Raw genomic sequence first — 14,584 nt, 5'->3', positions numbered from 1 at the left:
GTTTTTACTGCCTTTTACTTCATCACTCCCCAAGCTCCTTCCTAGTCCATGCATTAACCATTCAGGGAGTATAGTCCCAGCTGATGCATAAACCAAATAACCAACCAACTTCTACAAGGCTTAAATGTAACTTACTTCCATTGCGCGTGGTTCTGTGCCTGTCACTCTCTCTGAAACCAAATCCAGGATGGTAATTAATGCCCCCAGGTTTTGAGGCGAATTGTTTATTTCTTGTTGTACCTGCACTGCTCCATTGCGAAGATTCTCAAGATATGTCGGTATCTGTGTTGTTGTTTGAGGGCCAGACACCAAAGACTAGAATAGAAGTTAAACGTGTTGTTACATATTTGCAATTCCTCTGAGGCTTGATCCTCAGTTGAGATACAATATGAGTGTATAGGAGAAGTGTAACTCCCCCACCAGCCTGGATGTACAGAGGAAGAGGTGATTTCTAAATGAGAAGAAAAGGATGCAGCAGCAGCTCTGTTGTTGTTTCTGGGGTGGGGGTGACCATAGACTTGTAGGCTGGAAGATACCTCAGAAGGTCATTGAGTCCAGTCCCCTGCCCAAAATAGGGAGCTGTTTATGAAGACAAAAGAAGTTAAACATGATGTTACATATTTGCAATGCCCCTGGGGCTTGATCTTCAGTTGAGATACACTGTGAGTGTATAGGAGAAGTGTAACTCCCCCACCAGCAGGTGGGAAGTGAGGATGGTCAAATTCAAACTTACAAATTCTAGAATTAGAAATTGAATATGAATAAATTCAAATTTATCTTGTAGTGTAGGTGCAGCTTCATTTAGAAACCCCCTATTCCTCTGTCAAATCCTAGTGAGGAAAATAGAAAGGTGCATAAACACTGCCAAATTAAATGTAAAAATGTAATAAGAAAACACAAAAAAGATTTTTAGGAACAGCTAGCCAAAAACTCAAAAAGTAATAGCAAAATGTTTTTTTAAGTACATTAGAAGCAGGAAGCCTGCTAAACAACCAGTGGGGCCCCTAGACAATCGAGATACAAAAGGAGCAATCAAGGATGATAAAGCCATTGCAGAGAGACTAAATTATATCATTGCATCAGTCTTCATGGCTGACGATGTTGGAGAGATTCCCTTGCCTGCACTGTCCTTTGTGGGTGATGAATCTGAGGAACTGTTCCAGATTGAAGTGTCATTAGAGGAGGTTTAGGAACAAATAGAAAAACTTAACAATAACAAATCACTGGGACTGGATGGCATTCACCCAAGGGTTCTGAAAGAACTCTAATGTGAAGTTGTGGAATTATTAACCTGATTTGTAACCTATTCTTTAAATCAGCTTCTGTAACCAAGGACTGGAAGACAGCCAACATAACACCAATATTTAAAAAGGGCTCTTGAGGTGACCCTGTTAATTACAGACTGGTAAGTCTAATGTCAGTACCGGGCAAATTAGTTGAAACAATAATAAAGAATAAAATTGTCAGACACATAGAAGAATATAATTTGTTGGGCAAAAGTCAACATGGTTTCTGTAAGGGGAAATTATGTCTTACTAAACTATTGGAAGTGTTTGAAGGTGTTAACAAACATGCAGACAATGGGGATCCAGTAGATATAGTTTACTTGGATTTCCAGAAAGCCTTTGACAAAGTCCCTCACAATAGGCTCTTGTGTAAATTAGGTTGTCACGGGATAAGAGGGAAGACCCTTTCATGGACTAAGAACTGGTTAAAAGACAAGAAACAAAGGGTAGGAATAAATGGTAAATTTTCTGAATGGAGAAGGGTAATGAGCGGTGGTCCCCAAGGGTCAGTCCTAGGACCAATCCTATTCAACTTATTCATAAATGATCTAGAGAAAGGGGTAAGTAGTGAGGTGGTAAAGTTCGCAGATGATACGAAACTGTTCAAAATAGTCAAGACGAAAGCAGACTGTGAAGAACTTCAAAAAGATCTCACCAAACTGAGTGATTGGGCAACAAAATGGCAAATGAAATTTAATGTGGATAAGTAATACACATTGCAAAAAATAAGCCCAAGTATACTTACAATATGATGCGGGCTAAAATCATTAGCTATAACTAATCAGGAAAGAGATCTTGGGGTTATCATGGATAGTTCTCTGAAAACATCCACGCAGTGTTCAGCGGCAGTCAAAAAAGCAAATAGGATGTTAGTAATTATTAAAAAAGGGATAGAAAATATGACACAATATTTGACTGCCTCTTTATAAAACTACGGTTGTAGCCAGACAGCCAGCCCCCTCTCAGACCAGCATTGCTGGGAACACAAGGGAGCCAAAACAACAGGGCACTTAACATAAATTCCAGCACAGCCTTTGAAGTTGTGAGAAGCACAGGTGTGCTGCTACAATGTGCCTCTGGGAACATATACAACGATTAGGCTCACAGCAGACAGAGAAGCTGTGACAGACATGGCTCTTAGCCCCTACTAAATAACGTGATGCACACACACCAACATCCTAGGTGGGAAAATATTTACCCTAATAAAAGGAATGTCCAGTAGTCGAAACTTATTGTTTCTCTCCCTTGCAAGCGTAAACTACTCTTGCGAGAGCTGGCGTCGCCCAGACAGACCAGCCCCAATTTGGCATAAGAAAGGAGAAAGAGAATAAAGGAGTACAGAGGTATAAGTATGGGACCTACAGCACCATGATTTTTGAGTGCTTTTCACTATCTATCTGCTGGTCAGATAAGTGACAGCCTCCCAAGGCTTCTGCAGCTAAAAGGGTCCCTAAGCCTTGTCCCTTATTCATCTTTCCGCAGAATTGAGTGACCGATCCTGGCTTGGCACCGCTGGAATCGAGAGATGCAAGGAGGGTAAGAAGCACCCACACCTGATCTCCTATCTTTAGTGTACACATATTTTGACATAGAGCTCTATACTTTGTTTTCTTTCTTTGGGATAGTGGCTTCAGTTTTGTAACTTCTTTGTGTGTGTAACATCTATACATTTAAATAAGTAGGCACTAGCAATTTTGTAACCACATGATTAGAATCTAGTTTAATAAATTTTGGTAACCGTTTGTGCATAAGCCTGACTTGTTTCTCTGGTTTACTGTAAAGCAGCCAACACAATTAAAGAACCTCAGCCGTTTTGGCTATAAAGCCTGGCCATTAGGTGAGAGTACTAAGAGCCTAGCGTTGAGTTGTGCCGCCTCCACGGGGCAAACTCTTGGGGCGCCTGTCAGTCAATCCTGACTGCCCACTGCGAAGGGGCTCTGAGCTCTAGCAGTTAAAGTCACAGGTGTGGAAAGGCTCTTAGTGCTGCCATTGGGGCACCTGTCAGTCAGTGTTGACTGCCCACTGCGAAGGGGCTCTGAGCTCTAGCAGTTAAAGTCACGGGTGTTTAGGACCTTGGGGCATCCGTCAGCCTAGCCCGGGCTGCCCGCTGCGAAGGGACAGTGCGTCCTAGCGGTTAAAGTCACGGATGGTATAAAACGGGCATAGCTGGCACCTCACCAAAGATCCTTGGCCATCGGCTAACAACGGTACACCCATGTCTTGAATACTGCATACTGATGTGGTCTCCTCACCTCAAAAAAGATATTTTGGCACTAGAAAAGGTTCAGAAAAGGGCAACAAAAATGATTAGGGGTTTGGAATGGGTCCCACATGCAGAGAGGTTAAAGAGACTGGGACTTTTCAGTTTAGAAAAGAGGAGACTGAGGAGGGATACAATAGAGATATATAAAATCATGAGTGGTATGGAGAGGGTGAACAAAGAAAAGTTATTTACTTGTTCCCATAATATAGGAACTAGAGGACACCAAATGAAATTAATGGATAGCAGGTTTAAAACTAATGAAATAAAGTTCTTTTTCACACAGTGCACAGTCAACCTGTGGAACTCCTTGCCAGAGGAGGCTGTGAAGGCTTGGACTATAAGAGAGTTCAAAGAAGAGCTAGATAAATTCATGGAGGTTAGGTCCATAAAAGGCTATTGGCTTGGGGGTAGGAATGGTGTCCCTGGCCTCTGTTTGCCAGAGGCTGGAGATGGATGGCAGGAGACAAGTTGCTTGATTGTTGTCTTTGGTCCAATCCCTCTGGAGCACCTGGCACTGGCCACTGTCAGGAGAAGGGATGCTGGGCTAGATGGACCTGTGGTCTGACCCAGTAATGGCTATTCTTATGTTCTTATGGCTGTCATACGAACATAAGCCCACAGCTAAAGTCTCGCGGCTCGCACTTGGAAATTCACACTCTTCCTGTTACTGGAGAGCAGCAGCCAGAGCAGAGCACTGAGAGGGGCATTATAGGTTACATATGGAACACATCTGGAGGCTAATAAATTTGATTTTAAGAAGCGGCACTTCCCCACTGGCCTTTAATCAGACTTCTGAGTTCGAGCTTGACGTTATACCTGTCAGGTAACTGTGATTTTGTAATCTCAAGGTCAGTGCAACCAAAACTGAGCTAATGGTCTTTACGGTGAAGACAGTCATGTGGCAAAATTGAGCTAACTTAGTTAAATTCAAATATATCTTGTAGTGTAGACACAGCCTGAGAAGACAAAGAATGCAGCAGCAGGCCTGTTGTTGTTTCTGTGGGCAGGTGATCAGAGAATGACAGCGCTGGAAGAGATCTCAGGAGGTCATCGAGTCCAGTCCCCTGCCCAAAATAGGGAGCTGTTTATGACAACAAAAGCAAAAATGGGCGTGTTTCTACCAACCACTCAGCTAGACACCTTGCAGTGGGAAGTATTCAAGACAGGGATTAGCTGACAGCAAGGGATAGCCTGGAGCTACTTGTGAAGTGTAGCCGGACGTACCTGGAAAGAGGGGCCACTCTTAACGATCAGTGCAAAGGTCACAACAGGACAGACCATCCAGCCACAGAAGTGTGAACAGAGGACAGGAACATGTTCATGGGTGTTGCAAGCCAGCAAAGCACACTGATTCACAGGCAGCACAACAGTAGAACCAAAGGCAAGGAGCACGCATTCTGCTAGGGTGGGACAGCCCTGGAGAATCTTGTCTGTCTTTGTGATAATTTCCTGCCTTACTTCCTCTGACTGTCCTGTCTTGTGGTGGCCCTCACTAGGTATGGAGCGCCATGAATGCTCCAGTCAGAGCTAAAACAATAACTCCTGTGGCACCTTATAGACTAACAGATATTTTGGAGCATAAGCTTTCATGGGCAAAGACCCACTTCGTGCATCTGAGGAAGTGGGTCTTTGCCCAAGAAAGCTTATGCTCCAAAATATGTTAGTCTATAAAGCGCCACAGGACTTCTTATTGTTTTTGAAGATACAGAAGAACATGGCTAGCCCAAAGATACTAGTCAGAGCTCGTCATGGTATATGTGCTATACACACTCAAGGAAGATAAAAGTCCTACTATTAACTGCTAACAGAGAGAAAGCTGTGCTAGTCTATATACTGTCAACAACAAAAAAAAGCAGCCCATTAGCACTTTAAAGACTACCAAAATAACTTATTTGGTGAAGAGCTTTTGTGGGACAGACCCACTTCTTCAGATCATAGCCATACCAGAACAGACTCCATATTTAAGACACAGAGAACCAAGAATAGTAATCAAGGTTGAAAAATCAGAAAAATATTATCATGGTGAGCAAATCAGAGAGCAGAGGGGCAGAACAGGGGGATGGAGGAGAGTCAAGAATTAGATTAAACCAAGTATATAACAGAGCCCCTATAATGACCTAGAAAATTCACATCCCAGTTCAAACCACATGTTAATGTGTCGAATTTGAATATAAAAGAGAGTTCAGCAGCCTCTCTTTCCCATCTGTTCTGAAAATTCCTCTTCAGTAAGACACACAGCTTCAGGTCATTAACAGAATGGCCGACCCCATTAAAATGTTGGCTGACCGGTTTGTGGCTCAGGAGTGTTTTTATGTCTGTTTTGTGCCATTAATTCTTTGTCTAAGAGAATTTGAAGTCTGTCCAACATACAAAGCATCAGGGCACTGATCCCACTTTGGAATGCCAAAAGAAATTACAACTACTTAAGTGGAAATGGAAACTAGGACAAATTACAAAGGACGAATATAGGCAAACAACACGAGCATGCAGGAGCAAGATTAGAAAGGCTAAGGCACAAAATGAGCTCAAACTAGCTACAAGCATAAAGGGAAACAAGAAGGCTTTTTACAAATACATTGGTAATAAGAGGAAGACCAAGGAGAGGGTAGGGCCATTGGTCAGTGAGGAGGGAGAAACAGTAAAAGGGAATTTGGAAATGGCAGGGATGTTTAACGATTTGTTTCAGTCTTCACTGAGAAATCTGAAGGAATGCCTGACATAGAGAATGCTAGTGAAAAAGGGGTAGGTTTAGAAGTTGAAATAAGAAAAGAACAAATTAAAATTTACTTAGAAAAATTAGATGTCTGCAAATTACCAGGGCCTGATGAAATGCATCCTAGAATCCTCAAGGAGCTGATAGAAGAGGTATCTGAGCCTTTAGCAATCATTTTTGGAAAATTGTGGGAGACGGGAGAGATTCCACAAAACTGGAAAAGGGCAAATATAGTACCCATTTATAAAAAGGGGAAAAAGAATAACCCGGGAAACTACAGGCCAGTCAGCTTAACTTCTGTGCCAGGAAAGATAATGGAGCAGGTAATTAAAGAAATCATCTGCGAGCATTTGGAAGGTGGTAAGGTGATAGGGAACAGCCAGCATGGTTTTATTAAAAACAGATCATGTCAAACCAATCTAATAGCTTTCTTTGATAGAATAACGAGCCTTGTGGATAAGGGAGAAGCAGTGGGTGTGGTATACCTAGACTTCAGTAAAGCATTTGACATGGTCTCACATAATATACTTACCAATAAACTACACAAACACAACTTAGATGGGGCTACCATAAGGTGAGTGAACAACTGGCTGGATAACCGTACCCAGAGAGTAGTTATTAATGGTTTTCAATCCTGCTGGAAAAGTATAACTAGTGAGGTTCCACAGGGGTCTGTTTTAGGACCAGTTCTCTTCAATATCTTCATTAACGATTTAGATATTGACCTAGAAAGTACACTTATCAAGTTTGCAGATGATACCAAGCTGGGAGGGGTTGCAACTTCTTTGGAGGATAGGGTCATAATTCAAAAGGATCTGGATAAACTGGAGAAATGAGCTGAGGCAAACAGGATGAAGTTTAATAAGGACAAATGCAAAGTGCTCTACTTAGGAAGGAACAATCAGTGTCACACATACAGAATGGGAAAGGACTGCCTAGGAACGAGTACAGCAGAAAGGGATCTAGGGGTTATAGTGGACCACAAGCTAAATATGAGTCAACAGTGTGATGCTGTTGCAAAAAAAGCAAACATGATTCTAGGATGCATTAACAGGTGTGTTGTGAACAAGACACAAGAAGTCATTCTTCCACTCTACTCTGCACTGGTTAGGCCTCAGCTGGAGTATTGTGTCCAGTTCTGGGCACCACAGTTCAGGAAGGATGTGGAGAAATTGGAGAGGGTCCAGAGGAGAGCAACGAGAATGATCAAAGGTCTAGAGAACATGACCTACGAAGAAAGGCTGAAAGAATTAGGCTTGTTTAGTTTGGAAAAGAGAAGATTGAGGGGGGACATGATAGCAGTCTTTAGGTATCTAAAAGGGTGTCATAAGGCAGAGAGAGGGAACTTGTTCTTCCTTGCCTCTGAGGATAGAACAAGAGGCAATGGACTTAAGTTGCAGCAGGGGAGGTTCAGGTTGGACATTAGGAAAAAGTTCCTAACTGTCAGGGTGATCAAACACCGGAATGAATTGCCAAGGGAGGTGGTAGAATCTCCATCACTGGAGATATTTAAGAAGAGGTTAGATAGATGGCTTTCAGGGATGGTCTAGAAAGTGCTTGGTCCTGCCATGAGGGCAGGGGGCTGGACTCGATGGCCTCTCGAGGTCCCTTCCAGTCCTACTCTTCTATGATTCTATGATTCTAAGGAACTCCCTGCTGCTACTTGAGATCTTATTCACTGAGACACACCATCTGAGCCCCAACCTGGATTATTCTATTTACTTCCCAAAATCCACAAACCTGGAAACCCTGGACACCCTATTATTTCAGGTATTGGCACCCTTACCACCAGACTATCCAGTTACATGGACTCCTTCCTCAAGCCCGATGCCACCAACACTCCCAGCTATCTTTGAGATACCACTGACTTCCTGAGGAAATTACAAAACATTGGAAAAGTTCCTGACAACACCATTCTTGCCACCATGGATGTAGGGTCTCTCTACACTAATATTCCACATGAAGACGGATTACAAGCGATCAGGAATACCATCTCTGATGTCACCACATCCAATCTGGTGTCTGACCTTTGTAACTTTGTTCTCACCCACAATTATTTCCAATTTGGGGACAACTTATACCTTCAGATTAGTGGAACTGCTATGGGCACCTGCATGGGCCCAAAATATGCTTGTATATTTGTGGCTGACCTGGAACTACGATTCCTCAGTGCTTGTCCCCTATTGTCCCTCCTCACTTATGATACATTGATGACATCTTTATGATTTGGACCCATGGTATAGAGACTCTAGAAGAATTCCACAGAGACTTTAGCAATCTGTACCCCACCATCAACATATGCCTCGACTACTCCACACGAGAGATACTTTTCCTGGATACTACAGTACAAATCAAGGGTGGCCTGACTGGTACCACACTCAACTGGAAACCCACTGATCACTATACTTACCTCTATGCTTCTAGCTTCCATCATGCACACATAACTAGATTCATTGTTTACAGTCAAGCCCTTAGGTACAATCGCATTTGCTCTGATCCTACTGACAGGGACCGAAAATTACAAGATATTTACCAAATATTCATAAACCTGAATTATCTACCAGGAGAAATAAAAAAACAAATCAACAGGGCCAGATGAATACCCAGAGACCAGCTACTCCAAGATAGGCCCAGAAAAGCCAAGAACAGAACACCACTGGTCATTACCTACAGCCCCCAACTCAAACCACTGCAATGCATTATTAAAGGCCTACAACCTATCCTTAATCAGGATGCCACACTCCAGAAGGCCCTAGGTGACAGGCCTGTTCTCTTCTACACACTACCTCCCAACCTTATGAGGATTCTCACCAACAATCACAGTCTATACTGCAGGAACACCAGTCCTGGAACTTTTCCTTGCAACAAAGCCTGTTGCCAACTTTGGCCACATATCTATTCTGGAGATACCATCACTGAACCTAACCAGGTTAGTCACAGAATCACAGACACATTCTCATGTTCCTCAGCTAACATCATGTATGCCATCATGTGCCAACAATGCCCAGATACTTTGTATATTGGACAGATTTTAAGCTCTTTTAGACAAAGAATTAATAGGGACGAAACAGATGTAAAAACACTCCTGACCCACAAACCAGTCAGTCAGCATTTTAATGGAGTTGGCCATTCTGTTAATGACCTGAAGGTCTGCATCTTACTGAAGAGGAATTTTCACAACAGATTGGAAAGAACGGCTGCTGAACTCACTTTTATATACAAATTTGACACATTAACACGTGGTTTGAACCGGAATATGAATTTTCTAGGTCATTATAGAATCATAGAATCATAGAACACTAGGACTGGAAGGGACCTTGAGAGGCCATCGAGTCCAGCTCCCTGCCCCAATGGCAGGACCAAGTACTATCTAAACCACCCCGATAGAGATCTATCTAACCTGTTCTTAAATATCTCCAGCAATGGAGATTCCACAACCTCCCTTGGCAATTTATTCCACTGTTTGACCGCCCTGACAGTTAGGAACTTTTTCCTAATGTCCAACCAAAACCTCCCTTGCTGCAGTTTAAGCCCATTGCCTCTTGTTCTATCCTCAGAGGCCAAGAAAAACAAGTTTTCTCCTTCCTCCTTATGACTCCCTTTTAGATACCTGAAAACCGCTATCATGTTTCCTCTCAATCTTCTCTTTTCCAAACTAAACAAGCCCAATTCTTTCAACATTTCCTCATAGGTCACATTCTCTAGACTTTAAATATAGGGGGTCTTTTGCATACTTGGCTTAATCTAATTCTTGACTCCACCCCCCTTCTGCCCCTCTGCTCTCTGATTTGCTCACCATGATAATATTTTTCTGATTTTTCAACCTTGATTACTATTTTTGGTTCTCTGTGCCTTAAATATTGAGTCTGTTCTGGTAATGACTATGAACTGAAGAAGTGGGTCTGTCCCACAAAAGCTCATCACCAAATAAATTATTTTGTTAGTTTTTAATGTGCTACTGGACTGCTTTTTTGTTTTACTAACTGCTAAGTAGCAGCAACGAAGGGTCCTGTGGCACCTTATAGACTAACAGAAAAGTTTAGAGCATGAGCTTTCGTGAGTTAAAGTCACTTCTTCAGATGCATCCGAACAAGTGACTTAACTCACAAAAGCTCATGCTCTAAACTTTTCTGTTAGTCTATAAGGTGCCACAGGACCCTTTGTTGCTGCTACAGATCCAGACTAACATGGCTACCCCTCCGACACTTAACTGCTAAGTGTTACTCACTTTTAAGGCAAGTGGTAGCAGGTTATGCTTGTGGCCCCAAGGTTGATTTTGTGTAGTACAGCAAACTGACTGTGATAATTAGCACGGGACAAAGCCTTGATTCAGGACAGCCCTTAAACAGGCATTTAACCATATGCTTAAGTCTTGTTAAGGTCAGTAAGACTTAAATATGTGCTAAAGGTACGCATGTGCTTAACTGCTGTCCTGAGGGGGAATGGTTTTCTGAATCAGGACCTTTATGCCAACTCAGAGAGAACTGGACGTGCTACATTACTGTCTTGCAGATTAAGTCACCATTTCTCCATGTTTTCAGAGTATTTGGAATAAAAGTTTTGTACTATCTTGGTATATTTACTGTGGAAATAAATGCAAAAAAGTGTGTTTACAGAAACAGCGCTCAGCCTCTGTGTGTGTGTGTTTCAAGAGGCTGACAGAAAACAGTTGGCCCTGGTGGCAAAGGCTGTGTGGAGAGTGTGGGAGTGAGATTTTTCTTTGCTTTAGGTTGTAATAGAATTTTCATTGCCTCATAACCCTCGTCCCTTCAATTGCCTTGATACACACCACATCAGGTTGTTCAAAATTATAATGCCACTCATAACTCCCCAGAGCCAATGGAACAAAGAGTTTATTACCTGTCCTTGAAAGCACTTTTAATTGAACAGTTGCATTTCTCCAATACTGAATGTCTCTTTACGTGGCTAACGCACTTGAACAATAGAAACAAACTGAACGCACCTTCTATTCTTTATTTAACACAACAGAAAAAAAACATGAAAAGAACACAAAGTTGTTACCTCAGCATCACTGAGCAGGGTATTTAGTTGTTCAGAAAGGCAGCTGTTACTAGCAAGATTCCAGGTTTTGTTGATACACACATAGGTTAGGTTCCCTCTGATGGGGTTACTCACATCCTTGGAGGTGGGGTATGGTTTTATTATCTGTCTTCCTTGCTCTCCCACACCAAGGCTGTCTGAGCACATATCTTTATTTTCTATATTAAAAAAAAAGAAATAAATGCATGACAAGGAATAGAATTGCATCATGGGATATATAGTAGAGCTAGCAAGTCCTGTCTATGCAGAATACAAGGGGCATGAGGCACAAGAATGAAAATTCCATGAAGTATGAAGGCAGCTTATATATCATCAGAGATCACTGTCAAACTGTGCCAGAACAAAACACCTTGTTTCGGTTTACAAGATTTCAGCAACATTGACCTTTTCTTAGGAAAACCATTTTATCTACAAAAAAGAACATTACAGAGAAAATTCCTGACCAGCTCTACTCACTGCACATGCTGCTGCATTTAAGCAGCTCCCATTGATACTGCAAATGTCCTTTGGTTTGGCAAATATGTTAGGCTTGTACGTTCAGTTGCTGTATGTAATTAGGAAGCTTTCTTCTTATCTGTTATAGCAGTTAGTCTCATACATGAACTTTCGACCTTATCCTGAATGCGGCTCATGACGGTACAGAATACTGTGACATTTGTCACTGAGTTGCAGCTTTCTGTATAATTGTGTGAATAGCACATTTGCTTTACTTCTTTTCTTGGCACTAGCAAGCTGCGTCTACACGTGCACGCTACTTCGAAGTAGCGGCACCAACTTCGAAATAGCGCCCGTCACGTCTACACGTGTTGGGCGCTATTTCGAAGTTGAAATCAACGTTAGGCGGCGAGACGTCGAAGTCGCTAACCCCATGAGCGGATGGGAATAGCGCCCTACTTCGACGTTCAACATCGAAGTAGGGACGTGTAGACGATCCGCGTCCCGCAACATCGAAATAGCGGGGTCCTCCATGGCGGCCATCAGCTGGGGGGTTGAGAGATACTCTCTCTCCAGCCCTTGCGGGGCTCTGTGGTCACCGTGGGCAGCAGCCCTTAGCCCAGGGCTTCTGGCTGCTGCTGCTGCAGCTGGGGGTCCGTGCTGCATATACAGGGTCTGCAACTAGTTGTTGGCTCTGTGTATCTTGCACTGTTTAATGAAAGTGTGTCTGGGAGGGGCCCTTTAAGGGAGCGACTTGCTGTTGAGTCCGCCCCGTGACCCTGTCTGCAGCTGTGCCTGACTCCCTTATTTCGATGTGTGCTACTTTGGTGTGTAGACGTTCCCTCGCTGTGCCTATTTCGATGTTGGGCTGAGCAACGTCGAAGTTGAACATCGACGTTGCCGGCCCTGGAGGACGTGTAGACGTTATTCATCGAAATAGTCTATTTCGATGTCGCAACATCGAAATAAGCTATTTCGATGTTGGGTGCACGTGTAGACGTAGCCGCAGTGTGCTATATGGAGGAAACAGAGCCACAATCTCTTGCCCAAGGCACTTACACTCATCTGTGTGCAATCAGATTCTAGCAGCATTTGTCAAAGGCTCCTTACCTATTCGTAAAAAGGTCACTTGGATGCTTTTACTTGTGATGGTGCCATTTCGTCTCCTGAGCTCACACGTGTATGTTGTCTTGGTATCAGACGTGTCACTTGGGCAGTGATACTGATTGGCTTGGAGAGTATACACAGTGCAGTTTGTTGTGAAGCTGGTGGTTCCTATAATCAAATAAACAATTCCAGGACTGTCACCGCTGTCTGGCTAACCCAATAAGTAAAGCCTGTAGATACAGGATTTGTCCTGGCCATGCAAACTCTCGGTGTAGGCACAAGTTTTGAAAGGGAGACATTTTAAACTCACTATCCTGAAGTCTACACTCAGCCTTTTTTTGGGCAAAATCCATAGTGGTGTAGTAAGGACTTCAGGATTGGGACAAAGGGCCCATTACCTAAGACACCCATTGGCCCAGTTCTATAATCCTTACTCATCTTGGGCAGCACATACTCCCTGAGTCCAAGAGCGCTGTCTGGGTAAGTGAGGAGAAGTCACAGTTAGTAAGCATTTCTGACTCAAGCCCGAGAGAAGTATTTTGAGTTAGATAATCGCAGTATTGTCCATTTCACGGTGTTTCTTATAGTAACAGAGAGGTAGAAATGTTAGTCTGTATCTTAACAAAACAAAACAGCGTCACGTAGCACTTTGAAGGCTAACAAAATGACTAATTAGGTGATGAGTTTTCGTGGGGCAGACTCACTTATTCAGATCTGGAAATACGCTCTTTTCAGTACAGCACTATTTCCAGATCTGAAGAAGTGGGTCTGCTTCACGAAAGTTCATCACCCAATCAATTATTTGGTTTGTCTTTAAAGTGCCACATGAATGCTTTGGTGTTTCTTATAGTAAGCAATGGAAAGCACAAGGAAACAATGCAAATATAAAAGCCATCTTCTTATCCTACAGAACACTAGTATTTTGAAGGTTTACCATGTAGCTCTATTTTGGGTGTCAAGAGAGAAGGGTTAGACATAATCAGGGCTGTCCTGAGGATTTATGGGCCCTATGTGGTACTATTAAACTCGTGCCCCCTGCCCGATGGCTGCTGAAGCAAGGGTGGGAAAGACTTTTTAGAGATGTGATTTTAAAATCTTCAGCAACACGCTAATGAAGCATTTTTAAAATAATTTCTAAACTGGGGTAGGGAATCTACGGCCTGTGGGCCGGATCCGGCCTGAGCAGCTTGTTTTGATTCATCCTGCGAGGCTCAGGGCTGGGCTCCCACCTTGCAGGGGTGCAAGCCATCAGTGCCGCTCCAACCCTGCTTTCGGAGAGAGTTTTCATGGCTGGACCCTCAGTAACTGCACCCTGACGTTGGGGGCCATGGAGTCCCAACCTGCATGGGACTAATCCAGGCAAGCTGTGGCCAGCTCTGGCCTGCGAGCTTTGCTTGGTAAGGGGGTGGGGAGGAGAAACAACTTCTGTGCACTTCGTGGCACTGCCCTGGTCACTCAGATTGGCTGTAGCATAGCCAATGGGAGTAGCGGGACTGTGTGTGTTTCAGTGGGGGTTAGTTCCTTGCAGGGTACAGAGCCACATGGAGCTATATGAGTGCACCCTTCTGCCCCCTGGAGCTGCACCAGCTATGTGCCCATGCACCCTACTTCCTGCCTAGACTCCACAACCCCACCCCAAGCCACTCCTCTACAGCCCCCTCCCATGTACTGAGCCCTTCATTTTTGTCCCCTCACCAGAGCCTAAGGGCATCCCCACAA

At 43.4% G+C, this 14,584-nt stretch overlaps 1 protein-coding gene across 1 annotated transcript in view; it reads right to left on the bottom strand.

The window, feature by feature from the left end:
* The window catches only part of LOC142010738 (adhesion G protein-coupled receptor F5-like), a 62,999-nt gene that overhangs the window by 33,103 nt on the left and 15,312 nt on the right, over positions 1-14,584 (bottom strand). Inside the window, exons 8-11 of the mRNA XM_074989151.1 lie at positions 12,869-13,033; positions 11,900-12,035; positions 11,285-11,483; positions 136-315 (exon numbers count right to left, since the gene is read on the bottom strand). Coding sequence (XP_074845252.1) covers positions 136-315; positions 11,285-11,483; positions 11,900-12,035; positions 12,869-13,033 — 680 coding nt within the window. The remainder of the gene's footprint in view (positions 1-135; positions 316-11,284; positions 11,484-11,899; positions 12,036-12,868; positions 13,034-14,584) is intronic.

The sequence above is a fragment of the Carettochelys insculpta genome, chromosome 3, assembly GCF_033958435.1.
Source record: "Carettochelys insculpta isolate YL-2023 chromosome 3, ASM3395843v1, whole genome shotgun sequence".
In the NCBI taxonomy this organism is placed as follows: Eukaryota; Metazoa; Chordata; order Testudines; family Carettochelyidae; genus Carettochelys; species Carettochelys insculpta.
Note: the sequence above shows the minus strand (reverse complement) of the source record. Positions and strands in the feature narration are given on the sequence as shown.